The following is a 15,340-nucleotide window of genomic DNA, read 5'->3' as shown; positions in this document are numbered from 1 at the left end:
TTGGAGAATCACAGTAGCACGGCAGACCATGTCTGAGAATGCATGTGTTGATAAACTGCCTGATGGTGCTAAGAAAAACTGTGAATTGTTTTCTGTTTGGGGAATTACAGAAGAAAATGCATGTGTAGCTAAAATGCCTGATAATGCTTTGAGAAATAATTTCTGTTGTACATATGTAGAAAAAGTGTCTTTTGGAAGTAATGATGACAGAAAGGTCTGGATACCTTTATCTGCTTACAGAGAAATGCAGGAGAAATGTAGGAAGTTGGAACATGAAAATAGGAATTTACGTGAGCAAATTAGCCCGACTGAAAGTTATAAAAAGGCTGTTTTTGAAGAATCTTTCTTGTCCCATACCAGTAATGAGGGGGTTAAGACAGCTCCGAGCTGCACTGAGTTTTCGTGTGAGCCAGGGTTTTTGGCAGACAAAATGCATTCCTTAACTGATAACACGGACAAGAGAGACCAGAATGTGATTTACGAGTTACCGTTGCAAAATGCACAAAGGATTTTAGAGCAAGACACCCCGAGTTTCATTAGCTTGTTTGATTTTTGGAAAAAGAATAGCCCACATTTGAGTGAAATCCTAACACTTTTGTATATGGTCACTGTGAAAAATTATATGCAGCTGCGCGCTTGTGATTTGGCAAATGAAATAATGCAGACTTTAGGTTTCTGCGCAGTGCAAGAAGGAAATACTTATGTACATGTAACTCAAGAACAAGGAAAGAAAATAGTGCCCCTAGGTAGAATCATACAATGGATCTGGTACTTGCAAGACAGGGCTAGAGTACCACAGGTAAAAGAGTTATCAATGAAGTTGTGTGCACCATTTGAATTCGTGTCCACTGAAGATAAAAAGCATGTTTGTTTTACTAATGATTCATTGACTGAAATGTTGTTTTCTGGCACAGTAGAAGGAACAGCGTTGTATAATGTGTGTCAGATTTTAAAGCAAGAGCTACGTGAGATGTGTCATTTTTACGCTGATTTTTGGTTCATTGCTAATGTTTTAGCACCTAACTGGTTCAATTACCTTGCAGATGTTAATGAGAAAAATTCAGAGAGAGAAGTGTTCACCCAGAATTCTGCCTTAGTGGGGATGGCTAAGTGGGTGCCCCAGAAATGTGAACAGCTGAGAGAAAAAGCCACTTACAGGTGGGCAGAGATGAGAGAGATGCACATTCCCCTAGATTGGATAAAAACTGTGCAGCACGCACAAAAGCAATCTGTCATGCAAGCAGTCACAGAGCAGTTGGGGAGAGGAAAGTTACCAGAACAGAAATGGCAAATTGATCAGGTTTTAGGGAGAGTGATTGCTGCAAATTACCAAGGAAAACTCGAAATTATGCTGATACCTAGAAAAGAATCTGATTCATTCATACAAATTGGAGACAGAATGGCCCAAATTGACAAAAGTGCAGTGAATGGAGGTTTGGTAAAGAATGAGTCTGCCCCAGCCCTTCTGACAGTGCAAGAAAAGGGAAGCTGTGGCGCAGCAGATAAAAACCTCAGTACTGATGTGTGGGCTGAAGCCCCAAGTGATCCTCCAGAACCTGCAGAAAATATAACAAAGGGCCTCAAAAACGTCCTGCTGATTATAAAACAGGGAAAGAAAGAGGAAGGGTGCAGTTTAAATGAAAAATGTTATTTGCAAGAAAAGTCATACTTGTTTCTTTTGCAGATCCTACCACGTTTCGCCACTGTCCCTGAGTGTGCTGTGTGGTCCCCCTTCCGGTGTGTGCGTGTGGGGTCGGGGAAGGGACCGAACCCCCAACCTGAACCTGGCTGAGTAAAGTGCCAGCACCATGGATCCATTTTGCTCAAACTGCGCCTTCAGTTCAAGTTCAACTTGTTTGATTGCATTCTTCCACTGGAACTAAGCTGTGATTTTTTTTTTTTTCCCTTCTCGTACGGAACTCTGACTTTTGCTTATCTTCCAGCAAACCTTTCAGGTGGACCGTGCATCTTTTACATGAGTAGAACTCATGCCACATCAAATTGCTAACACTGTTGAATTAGAGACTCACTCAGAGTATAAAAAATTGCCCAGTCTTTTCTGTATAGATGTATCTGATGTGAAAGGTTATGAAATGAATGTGTTAATTCACTTCTATTGCTTTACAGGGATTGCTTTGATCATTCAAATATGACTTGCTGATAATGTTTTTTTTTGTGCTGATGTTTTTTTTGTTTTTTGTGTTTGTTTGAAACAAGAGATATGTGAAACAAAAATTCATTGGTCAAAGGGCGGAATGTACTGCCATTTGATAAGTTTTGTTTTGACCAATGACTTTGTGTTTCACCACTGCGCATATTAGTTGCAGTAGCACATGGTATGTTTTGTTCAGTTTAGCCGCCTATGGGCTTTGACATTGCATTACATTCTGTATTCTGCCTATTGGCTTTGACATGGCATTAGCCATTACTTTCTGTATTCAGTTGAGCCGCCTATGGGCTTTGACATTGCATTAGTCATTACATTCTGTATTCTGCCTATTGGCTTTGACATGCTGTATCCAGTCTAGCCGCCTATTGGCTTTGACATTGCATTCCTATTGGCTTTGACATGATGTATTCAATTTAGCTGCCTATTGACTTTGACATGCTATTAGATATTCTGCCTATTGGCTTTGACATGATATTGTATATTGCATTTTGTATTCAGCTTGGCTGCCTATTGGCTTTGACATGATATTATACATTACATTTTGTATTCAGCTCAGCTGCCTATGGGCTTTGACATGATATAAGACATTGCATTTTGTATTCAGCTTAGATGCCTATTGGCTTTGACATGACACTAGACATTGCATTTGATATTTAGGTTAGCTGCCTATTGCCTTTAACATGACATTGCATTTGATATCTAGGTTAGCTGCCTATTGCCTTTAACGTGGAGTTAGACATTGCAGTTGAGAATCCAAGCTGTATTTTTCCAAGCTGTGTTTTTGCACCAGAGAACCAAGATGTTTTTCTCACAGTAGACTAGACCTGATAAGAGAGAGTACATGGGTGTTTTTCTCTTCGCTTGAGCTTGGGAACAGGAGTAGTCTTGGAGACCTGGCCAGTCTCCAAAAGGCTTGCTCAGTTTCCCAGGTCTGAGAGGAGGGGGCACACCTTTGTAACGAATGTAACAGGCTGCAGAGAGTCAGATTCGAATCTGCCGGACCTCGTGCTGGAGCTAGGCGCCAGCTGCCAGCAATCCCGTGTGGGTAGATGAATCTCTTTCTCGCGGCTGACAGGGGTCATCAGCTTGCAGACCTTAGAAAGATGAAGCTGTAAATAATTCCCACACGGTGAAGTATTTGTTTTGCTTTGCATTCAATATCTTATAAATATAACCTGCTGTGTATATTGCAAACTGATATATTTTGTTTGATTAACGCGGACTTGAAAGCTACTAATTCGTCATACATAAAAATTGTGGTTGGGGAAGAATTAACAACAATAAAAGTCTTCTTTGAACTCAGAAGTGTATTTCTGGTGTGTTATGTTAGTGCTTAGAAACTAGCTAAGAGGAAAGCACTACAGGCGGTGTGAGCTAACAAAGTTCAAAACTCAGATGCACTGGGGTATTCTGGTGTTAGTACTTTGCAAATAGGGAAAGTCTGGTAGTAGAATGCCTTTCAGTCACTTTGACCCACTCTTCATGTGTGCTGTGATGGTGAAGGTGTCATGGGGTAGAGTTGTTTAGGATGGTAATCGGTTTGGATGTGTTTTTTAAGAATGTGAATAAATGGATGCAGGTAAATGGTATGTATGTATGTGTGTATGTCATATTTGTAAAGCGCATTCCGACTCACGAAGAGCATCGAAGCGCTAATGTAGAAGGTGAGAAAAGAGGGAAATAGCAAGAATCCAAGGAACCCACCCAAAAAACAGATAATAGTAAGAGAAAAAATTACTTAAAAGTACAAACCGGGGTACGAAATGGATGCTATCTGGGGAAGAGCCAAGTTTTACCTAGTTTCCTGAAACTTAGGTAAGAGGGTTCTTGCCTGATATTCAAGGGAAGCGAGTTCCAACCTTTGGCAGCAGCCACGGTGAAAGCTTTATCCCCCCATTTAGCTTTATAAGTACGGGGAACCTGAATTTGATAGGCTTTGGAGGACCTCAGGTTTCTCTTAGGAGCATGCCAACAGAGCGTGGTGGTGAGGTAGCGAGGACCGATCCCATGAGTAGCTTTATACGTTAGACAGAGCGATTTAAAGATGATGCGCTGAGCCACCGGAAGCCAGTGTAATTGTTTGAGGCTCTCTCTGACTGATACCTGCCGTGAGAGGTTGAGAACCGCTCTAGCGGCTGCGTTCTGGACCAATTGCAATTTGTTGATCAAGGCCTTGTCCAGATTAAGGAATAAGGCATTAAAATAATCTACCTTAAACATCACCAATGCTAAAATGGCAGAGACTCCATTCATGCTGGAGATAAGGAAAAGATTTCCTGTGCATTTTAATGAACCAGAGGCATGTCTTTAAGGTGTGGTTTACCTGATTTTTAAAGGATAAGCGACCATCAAAAAGAATGCCCAAATTCCTACTGACAGTGGTGGGGACAGGAAGCGCAACACATTCTGAAGGCCACCAGCGTGAGCTCCATAACTATTTTCCTGGTCCGAAACAGAGAATTTCAGTTTTGGTGGCATTCATTTTAAGCCAGTTAATCTTCATCCAATTACTAACTGCTTGCATACAGTTGTTGAACCGGTCCGCAACCTCCTCCCAAGGCTTTTTGATTGGGATGATAAGCTGAGTATCGTCTGCATAAGAGGACAGGATGAAGCCAAAGGAGTGAATCAGACTAGCCAGTGGGGCAACATACACATTAAACAGAGTGGGACTCAGAGAAGATCCCTGTGGAATCCTGCAGGGTAATAGATAAGGCGTGGATCTAAAGTCATCACAACTTGCAGTGGTCCATCTGTTAGTAAGAAAAGATTCCAGAAGCTTAAGGGCTCGCTCTCTAATCCCTACTTGACAAAGGCAGGACGTCAATAGGTGGGGGGAGATGGTATCAAACGCCGACAATAAATCTAATAGTACTAGGATGACCCCTTGACCTCCTTGAAATCAAGGCCGTCTCCGTACTATGCACCTTTCTGAAACCATGTTGAGAGGCGTCAAGGGCTCCCACTTCCACTAAGAATTCAGCCAGTTCCAAATTCAAGATTTTCTCTAAAATCTTTGCCAGATAGGGAAGAAGTGCTATTGGCCATAAATTGTTTAGGTCCTGGCTGTCGCCATCTGGCTTCTTCTTAAGGGGAACCACTATGGTTTCTTTCCATAGGGAGGGATACACGCCAGATATCAGAACCTCTTGAAAGATAGGAGCTAACGCCCGAGCCATCAGGTCGGGGCCAGTTGAAAAATAGAATGGGGGCACGGATCCAAAGGGGAACCAGACTTAATTTCTAGGATCCTCTTTCTAATACTGTCATGAGATGGGATATGGAAATCAGATAGAACTTTACAGCTAGCTTTGGAGTCGGTAGGTACCCTATAGGGGAGTTCCGTAGAGATCTCATGAGGAGCAAAATTTGTGTGTATTTGGAGAATTTTGTTCTCAAAGTGCCTAGCAACCTTATCACAGAACTCCTGAGAATTTTCCAGATCGAATGGCCTAAGGGGAGTGGATAATGCCTTTATCTCCTTAAATAGTTCTCTAGGGGCATTTAATGCCTCCTTCACTTTGGCAATATAGAAATTAGATTTGGCCTTAAAACGCGCCGCTTTGTAAGCCTTGAGGGTGGACTTTAATGCAGCTCTTTCCTCTGGGACTGGTTTTATTTCCACTGGTGCTCCTGTTGTCGGTACTTTTTCTGGAAAGATTTAAGTTTGCTCGTAAACCAAGGTTGACCAAGCTTCTTCCGGCTGCAAGGCCCCCAGATCTTTCGGGGAGCCAGTTGAGTCATGGACATTTCAACCCCTTGCTGAAAACTGTCAAGCAGGGGCCGAGCTAGATTCTTGGCTCTGTCCCAGGCCTCTTCAAAGGCCGGGAACTAACTCTTCCACTTTAATCTGCTTCCATGGCCTAAATACTTTTCTCTTCACCTCATACAGAGCAGGAAAGTGCGTTATGTCAAATTTAAAGTTTAGCAGATGATGATCCGTCCAACTTAACTGGGTATTGGTTAACACCAGCTGTAGAGAAGTACGAACAAAGACCCCATCTAATATATGTCATGCACTATGGGTAGCTGCCGAGACTCTGAGGGACCAATCCAAGGCCTCCATAAGATCTAAGAACTCCCTAACCACTGGAGTGCAGATCTCGTCAAAATGAATATTAAAATCGCCTATTATAATTGCCTTTGGGGACAAAACCATAGGTTCTATCAGCTTAATCCAAGATTGGACAAGGTTTGTAGGAGGGCCCAGCAGTCGATAAATCAGTAGGCCCTCCTACAGTACTCCACTGTTCTGAGAGATCTTAAAAGCCATTGTCTCGCATGTTTCAGCGGCGGGGCCAGACCAAGCGCACACAAGAGTAGCCCTGCAGATAATAGCCAAGCCCCCACCCCTATTGTGGGGTCTATATAATCTGTAGTAGGTATACTCTGGGGGAGATGCTGCTACAAAATCCGGGTCTCGTTCTGTTTTACCCCAGGTTTCTGTTAAAAACAATCAATATGCCAAGTATCAATCATTTCTCAGATTTCCAGTTTGTGGTTGGGGAGTGAGCAGAAATTTAACAAGGCGTACTGGAACGGCTGACCGTGAGCTACCGTGTTTTCCTGAGCTGCCATTCCAGACATCAGAGGCCTCCTATGCTGAGCTCTGGCCTTCTTCAAGGTTAATGGAGCTTGTAGTGTCCAATTACATTCCTCACAGGTCCAAGCGCCCTGTAATCGGATGGCGCCTTCTGCTTACAGGGCATATTCTTAATCTTGATTTTGCTGCTATACCCCTGAGGGGCCGCACATTTTAAAAAATGGGCAGAATCTCTGGCCCCTGGGCCCGTTCGGGCGCAGGCGGGCTTGCCTTAGGCGCGCCTTTGGCGTGCCCGGTGAGCGGCCGCTCAGCTGGATTAATTTATAGCGCCGGGCCAAGAGCCCGATGTCAGCTGGACCGCTAACTCGCAGTACAGAGTTTCTGATGGCTGGAAGGAGGGCTCTAACTGACCCTCACGTCCGGTGCAGGCTCTAGAATGATGCCTGGCTGAAGAGACGACAAAGAAAGGTAAAAAAGCCCCAGTTAAAAGAAATAAAAACAGCGCTCCCCCAGGCAGTGTTTCCCCCACCCTAATGTAAGTATATTTAAAAAGTTGAAAATAAACTTCCCTCATGCCGCGCAAAGCTGCCGAGTGACGCGCTCTCCTTCAATGCGCGGCCGCTCAGCTGGATTCATTTATGGCGCCGGGCCAAGAGCCCGACAGCTGGACCACTTACTCGCGGTACAGAGTCTCTGATGGCCGGAAGGAGGGCTCTAACTGACCCTCACTTCCGATGCTGGCTCTAGAATGATATCATAATACTGATACAGGCGCGTAGCAGAGGGCAGGTTCCCGGACACACCAAGGACGTGATACATTCGTTTTCCTTGGTTGATGCTAGCGCAGACCTAGGGAGCCCAATCTCTAATATGGGATGGGCGACTATACTGACCGATTGACTTAGGCATATTCTGTCTTCCACTCTGTAAGTGACTGTACGTGCACTTGATAATATTACTGATATATAGGAGAAGTAGTTTTATAATCACAGGCTTTTTTTGTGGGTCCTGAAGAAGCGTCACTGGATCACTTTGTGACCAAACATAGACGCGAAACATGTTGACCATGCAGGATTAGGTGAACTACCTTCCCTGATTATAGAGTGTAACGGTACATTATTCCTAGTAACACTCTGATATTTTTGTTTTTAATATTGGCCTGAACCCAATTTCTATCGCATTAAAACAGTGGCTTAGGTTCAGAGCTAATTTTAGAGTCTTGTCTTCTGTTCTACACTCTCCATCTTTGATTCAATTCTTTTCCCAGACCACCGTTGTTAGCAATTTTATTATGGTTGAGTGCCACCCAGAATGCTGGGCGGCCCGCCAGGCATTGCAGCACCAGTCTGGCGAGGAGTAAGCCCGATGATGATACCTGTCACCCAAAAGGGTGCTTGAGGGCTCTCCTAAGTATACTCAGTATAGATTCGCCACCTCTGATCTCTTTCTTGTTTTCTCTCTGTCGTGGAACAGTGCACTTATTTTGATATTATAGGTTCAGGTCGGGAGACTGTGCACTGGACCAGTAATCTCCCAGTCCCCACTTTTGTTTATAAAGGCTCTAGAATGATGCCTGGCTGAAGAGACGACAAAGAAAGGTAAAAAAAGCCCCAGTTAAAAGAAATAAAAACAGCGCTCCCCCAGGCAGTGTTTCCCCCACCCTAATGTAAGTATATTTAAAAAGATAAAAAAATTGTACATTCCTATATACATCAATGGTGTTTGAAAGTTACGTGGCCCTGTGTACAAATTATAGAAAATGCTGTCTAGAGTCGGTGTCACATTTGAACATACTTGTTTGTACTTCCCTTTTCCTGTATGTTTGACTGTAGCAAAACTCAAATCCAGACTCCACATTCTCGTCTGAAAATCTACAAGCTTGCATTGCTGACCTCTTTGTAGCTGGGACAGACACAACTTCCACCACTCTCAGATGGGGGTTTCTGTACATGATCACCTACCCAGACATCCAAGGTAAGATATGCAAAATGATGACCTAAGGCTAATATATACAAATTGATACCTAAAGTACTAGATACACAATAACAGTCTGTGTGTGAAGTTGGCACAATATATTTTATGCAACGTTAAGGGTGACTGCCTTCTGATGATGATCTGACTTCTACAGTGAATAGCAGCAGAGAATTTAGAAGAAGCTTAACAGGGATAATGGGGAAAAAAGCAAGGCTGGTTTCTGACTTTAACAGAAATCTGCACAAGCCAGGGTTTTAAAACTCTAAGTACAGGATAAATTCAAAAGGTAGTAGCAGTCGGGAAATGGACAGCCAAGGACCAGAAGAGGAAAATGAAAAGGAGACAGATTTGTTCTTGCATAACGATGACTGCATTGGGAGATTCTAGGGGTGTGTAGTGCTCCAAGCAAATGACATGACATGCTGTTGTATATTACCATTCCTCTTCTTACCTGACATGAAATGAGAGTTCACTGGTCTGAAAAGTAATGCTAAGCCGCAAGGTTATGACAGGAAGGAAGATCCTTTTGAGCCCTTTCTTTGGATTGAGTGCATCCATGGTATCCTTCATCCTGTAACAAACTGACCATAACTTGGAGAATTATGTTGGTCCAATGTACTAAATATAGTGCTGAGGGTAGTTAAGTAGGATCTGAGGCATGAGGTTGAGATACACATTGGAGGATCTTTGTTGTCCCATAGTTTTGGAAAGGCAGGTGATTTGCGTGGGAGGAGTCGGATTCATTGTCAGAGCTGTGTTTATTCTGAATTAGCAATGCAGTGCCGAAGTTACAGTTTGGAATATTGGTAGCATGTCTCAGTTTGTTTGGTCGTAGGACTCCTCACCATATCCCACCATATTCACAGACGTGGGAGGCAATCAAGGGGTGTTGATGATAACACCACTATCACTGAGCTTGCCTTCTCTTCTCTACCTCACATCTCTGATGCTAGTCCGGTGCCAGCAGGAGATTGAGCAAGTGGTGGGCTGGGACCGCCTGCCTGCCTGGGATGATCGGCTCCAGATGCCCTACGTGGAGGCTACTATCAATGAAATTCTGCGCTTTGGGAACATCAGCCCTGCTGGAGTTTTCAGAGAAGTCACCAAGGACACCACTCTCCGAGGGTACCACCTGACCAAAGTGAGTACCCAGAAAATGACTGAAGCCAATCTCCAGTTCAAGAGAACTAAGTAGGTAAAGCTAAAAAGGAAGTGAATTAGATTTGGTACCCTAAGAAAGATACACTGAATTCCCAAATACGTGCCACTACATGAAGATTTACAAGCTAGATCATTTACATTTAAGCAAACCTCTGGGTCCCTGCATGCCATTGTAACCAAATCAACAACACCTGTTTTCCCACTTGTGCTCTGTAAACATACCTGTAGACGTGCCTTAAACTATGAAGTGAGTATTGGCACATTAGTTATAGCTTAGGCCTACAATGCTTCCTTGCAATTGTTTTATCATCTGAGTCAAAGTGATAGAGAAAGTGTAATAGGTTGAAAGTGACATTGTCACTAGAGTCATAATGTAAAATAAAAAATTGGGTGATGCTGTAAAGATGAGGTATTTCACATAATGCTCCACAGGTAATGATTTAATCCCACAAGTGTGCATGCTGTCTCTTGGATGTTCTTCAGTTGCACTGATTCTCTCCAATCCCCTGGTTCTTTTTGTATGTCATCCCAGGTTTGTTCCACAGTTTTCTTAAGGTTGCATCCTCTACACCTGAGATTTTGTTTAATGCCTTTCATTTCATCTTCGTTCAGGGCACCTCTGTGATCTCTAACATGACCTCCCTTTTCTTCGACCCTTTGGTGTGGAAAGACCCCAATCACTTCAACCCCCAGAACTTCCTAAACGAGCAAGGACAATCTGAGAATCCAGAATCTATGATCCCTTTTTCTGCAGGTGAGTCAACTCTGGAAGTTTTTGGGTGGGAATTTTATTTTGTAGGCTTCCAGCCTCAGACATTATGGGGGTCACTCTGACCCTGGCGGTCTCTGACCGCCAGGGCGCAGAATGACTGAAGCACCGCCAACAGGCTGGCGGTGCTTCAAAGCCCATTCCGACCGCGGCGGTAAAGCCGCAGTCGGAAAACCGGGTCCGGCGGTTTCCCGCCAGATTTCCCCCGGCTGGGCGAATCCTCCATGGCGGCGCTGCAAGCAGCGCCACCATGGGGATTCTGACCCCCTTCCCGCCAGCCTGTTTCTGGCGGTTTTCATCGCCAGGAACAGGCTGGCGGGAATGGGTGTCCTGGGGCCCCTGGGGGCCCCTGCACTGCCCATGCCACTGGCATGGGCAGTGCAGGGGCCCCCTAACAGGGCCCCAGCCTGCTTTTCGCGACGGGTGCAACTGCACCCGTCGCACACCTGCAACACCGCCGGCTCCATTCGGAGCCGGCTTCAGTGTTGCAGGACCCTTTCCCGCTGGGCCGGCGGGCGCTACCTTAGGTAGCGCCCGCCGGCCCAGCGGGAAAGTCGGAATGGCCCCAGCGGTCTTTTGACCGCGGGGCGGCCAAATGGCGGTTCCAGCCAGGCAGGCGGCAAACGCCGCCCGCCGGGGTCAGAATGACCCCCTATGTGCTTTAGGTGACTAGGGAACCTAACTGGTTGATGTTGAATGGGAGCATGGACAGTCTACCTATAAGATGTGGGGCATTCTGTACAAATTTAGAGGTGCCTTACGAGGTAACAAGATCCTCATACGTCCACATTGATAACTTTACCTGCTTCAAGTGCTACACACTTGCAGCAGATCATCTTAGGATTTTTGGCGTTTCTCTTTGTTAAAGCAGCTGAGATTTTCTACGTTTCACCTGTGCCCTTTTTATTTCTGTGATTGAATTTATTGTTATGCTCATCCACTGCCTCTGTATTTGCTTTCCCTTGTGTAATGTCTGAAGTTCTGAATTATTTTTACCTGTCTGCATCTCTTTCTCTGGGGATCTGCATCCTGTAGCCTGCTGCCCACATTTGTCTGTAAGGTTTTTAAGATCTCAGAAATATCTTCAGTGACAAAGAATATAGTACATTTTGCTCCACAAAATATTGCCTGATTTAGGCACCCAGGCAGATGAAAGATGCCACCTTTGCTTCACAACTGAACAAGGTTTTGAAGTCCACATATAGCCATATTCTAAGACATTGTGTGCCAGAGTGATAGGTTGAACTGCCTTGGGTCTGGGTATCTCGTGTGGCCTTGAATCTGTGTGAGAAGATCCGTTCTGAGAATAAATGTGCTTGTGGGGGATGATGAACATCTCCAGAAACATGGAGTACCAGGATTGTCAGGCCCTCCTGAGGCCACTAGGATGAGTGTCAGAGATGTTTGTAGCATTTTTTGACCACATATGAGAGGAGTGGGAGAGGCTGAAAACTGCAGGCAAAGATCTCTGACCAATTTATTCATTGTACATTGCACATGGACTCTTGGTGTGAGCACCCAGAGGCAAAGTTTGATCATTTTGTGTTTTTGGGGGTGTCTGTTTACGGGTTTCCCCACCACTGGAAGTATACCTTTGCAGAACTTGAGGGCAGAGTTCTCTCTAGTGGACATGTTGATACATCCTGCTGAGCGGGTCTGCAAAAGTTGTTGTCCTCTTCTAGGAATATGTCTTGGCAGATCGCACAAAGCCACATCCTCTGTGCTAGTGATGAGAACGGGGAAGGGTGTGTGCCACCCTTCTTCTGTTGGTAGAACATGTCTGTCATGTTGTTCGCCTTGATGAGGACTACCTTCCATCTAATGACATAGAAGAAGTCATTGAGGGCTATTTGTATGGTTAGCACTTATAGCTAATTGATGTGGTAGCTGTATTGTCGAGGAAGCCACATTCCCTGTAGTCATGTCCTCAAGATGTGTTCCCAAGGTTTTGAGAGATGTGTCTGTGGTGATGGTCACAGGTGAAATGATGTATGAGCCAAGGTCTGCCCAGCAACAATTTGTTATTGTTCCCCATTGCAGCACATTGTGAGTGTTGGCCTTTATTAGCACCAGATTTCCCCAGTGACCCTCTGCTTGTGACCACTGAGCCGCAAAGCAGTCTTGTAGGAGGCACTGAGAGAGCCTTGAATATGGGGTACAATAACAATACATAAGGCCATCATCCCTCGGAGGTACATCATAGTTCAGACTGCGCATTGATGATTGAGCTGCAGAAGAGTCAGCAGCTTCTGAAATGCCAAGAATCTTTGTTGGTTGGGGTGGACTTTCCCCTGTAACTGTGGTTAACAGATCCCTAGAAGTGTTGAATCTGTTGAGGTTGTAGGTGGAACTTGGTGGCATTTATGATAAACTGCAAGCAGGGAAATTGCTGCCAGAGGGCAGCCTTGGCAGTGCTGCCGCTCTTGATCAGCCAGTCATTTAGATATGGGAGGATGTGAGTGGCCCCATTTTGTAGATGTGCAGCCACCACTGCCAGGCACTTTGAAATACCCATAGCACTGCAGTGACCCCAAAATGGAGCACTTTGAATTGGAAATGATGTCTACTTAACTGAAAGTGAAGATATCACCGATGACAGTGTGAATGGCTATGTGAAAGTAGGCATCTTTGTGGTCAAGCACTGTCATATAGTTATCCAGTTGGATCAATGGAGAGACATCCTAGGGAGTTGTCATACGCAAGTGTTGCCAAAGGATGTGTTTGTTTAGAGGCCTGAGGTCTAGAATAAGCCCAAAGGAGCACTCCTTTTTGGGAATAAGGAAGTATAGGTGGGGGCACGGTCTCTGCAGCGCTCGTAGCTCTTCCTCTGGGAGGACATGCTGAAGACGTGTGGGGCTATTATTTTGGGAGGGGTAGTGACAGCTACTAGGCTGTAGCTGGAACCCTCTATGTGATCTGATCTCCTCCCAACTTGGGAGGAAAACTTTTATGCCTCCAACACATGATGTGTGATCAGGAAGAGGAAATAAGGCAACTCACTGCAGTGGAAGATATTTACTGGAGCCACCTCTGCCCTCACCTTTGATGTTGATCCTATAGACAACCCTGGTGTAGCCCATACCAGCCTGCAGGTAGAAAGCCTCTTGCTGTCTTTGATAGGATTACTGCTTGTTAGGTGAGGTGGATTTAGCTCTGCCCCTGAGCTGTTGCTTCCAAAGGGAGCCCTTAAGCAGAGGATTTTTTGGGACATCCATGGATTTTGAAATGTGTCTGTCCTTATTTATCTTTCCAAGCTTCTCATCAACGTTGGGACCAAAGGGATGCTCGCTGTCATATGAGATGTTGAGGAGATGGTGCTGGATTTCAGGTTTGAACCCAGAGATTCAGGAACCAGGTGTATCACCTGAGTATGTCACTGGTATTAATGCCTCAAGAAGCTGTGCTCGCAGTGTCCGAGATGTCCTTGCCCTCGGCACTGTTTCTTCCCCCTTCTCCTATAATCTTCTGCGAGATGTTTGGCAAGTTCCTGCATCACCGCTCATTGGGACCTGTGTTATCTGGAGAGGGGTCCAGCAAATTTGCCTACACGTCAGTACATGGCTGCCTGCTATGCAATTACTCTCTTCCTCACAAATTCAAAATTTTGTCTCTGCCAGTGATGCATGTGCTTAGAATTCAAGTGCAGACCACAGCCACCTAGCTCTGTAAAAAGAAACACAAAGAAACAAATAATATGCTATTTCTTGTTTCTTTTTGCTCAGTGTTATTCCTTATAGACATCTTGTTCTGTTTTCCCTACTCATGCCCTGCTCCTGGTGTCCTTGTTTCTTGGGTTCTGTTGTGTGATGAGATTTTGTATCTGGAATTCTTCTCATGCCCAGTTTCTTGTTGTAGGTCAGCGGGTGTGCCCAGGGGAGGAGCTCGTCCGGATGGAACTCTTCATGTTCTTCACCAGCCTACTCCAGAATCTGGACATCTTTCTTGATGACAAAGAGCACCGTCCTGATTTCTCTTACACAAGCGGCCTTGTGTGTGCCCCCCATCCCTACAAGCTGAGCTGTCGGACACGGCCACAGTCATTTATGCAAAATGCAGAGAAGTAATCCCTTAGCGTGATACCTCAATCTGGCCATCCCAGTTATACAAGAACGTAACTGTAAATATATTTCTAGCGTCAATTGCTTCTCCTTTGCCTCAAGTGTCCTTTGCAGGAATAATTTCCAACATAACTCTAGACCTATCAGTAGCTGAGACACATCTAGGGCCAAGAAGGCCGTATCTGCAAGGCACAATGTATAACCCAGCTGGATGTAATACAAAAAAGGCAATAGACTAAAAGGCTTGAAAGAAATATTCAAATTGTAACAATAAAAGAAACTAGAAATCATTAAGCCCAAGTATATGATGTGATCTTAGGAATACATTAATGACACAGAACTGAGGGACTTGTGCATTACTGGTCAGGGCGCAATGGAGTTGGCGTTTCTGCGCTCTGACTGAACTGCAATATGGCCTTCATTTGCAATGCATATCATGTCCTGATCAGCATCATCTCAAAATATGGAATCCCAGAGGTCGAAAAGCCTCCTACTTAATAAGTTGGAGACAGCAGGCACTTGTGGCACCGGATGAATGCTTGTGAATGCTGGAATGAAGGTCTGCAAGCAGCAGCAGTTCTGTATTTCAAGCGTTTCTAGTCATGGTTTCTAGAGGTGCAGGGATCCCAAGGGGATGGCTTTCCCTTTGCTAACCAGTTATCACC

General features: G+C 44.8%; 1 protein-coding gene across 1 annotated transcript; it reads left to right on the top strand.

The window, feature by feature from the left end:
* Nucleotides 1–3,698: 3,698 nt before the first annotated feature.
* On the top strand, nucleotides 3,699–14,681 carry LOC138267114 (cytochrome P450 2D6-like). The gene is made up of 5 exons (XM_069215964.1): nucleotides 3,699–3,749; nucleotides 8,546–8,687; nucleotides 9,641–9,828; nucleotides 10,461–10,602; nucleotides 14,473–14,681. The coding sequence occupies exons 1-5, from the start codon at nucleotides 3,699–3,701 to the stop codon at nucleotides 14,679–14,681; spliced, it is 732 nt and encodes a 243-aa protein (XP_069072065.1).
* The last annotated feature ends 659 nt before the right edge of the window (nucleotides 14,682–15,340 follow it).

This window comes from Pleurodeles waltl, chromosome 12, assembly GCF_031143425.1.
Source record: "Pleurodeles waltl isolate 20211129_DDA chromosome 12, aPleWal1.hap1.20221129, whole genome shotgun sequence".
NCBI classification, from domain to species: domain Eukaryota; kingdom Metazoa; phylum Chordata; class Amphibia; order Caudata; family Salamandridae; genus Pleurodeles; species Pleurodeles waltl.
This window is presented reverse-complemented; position numbering and strand designations above follow the sequence as displayed.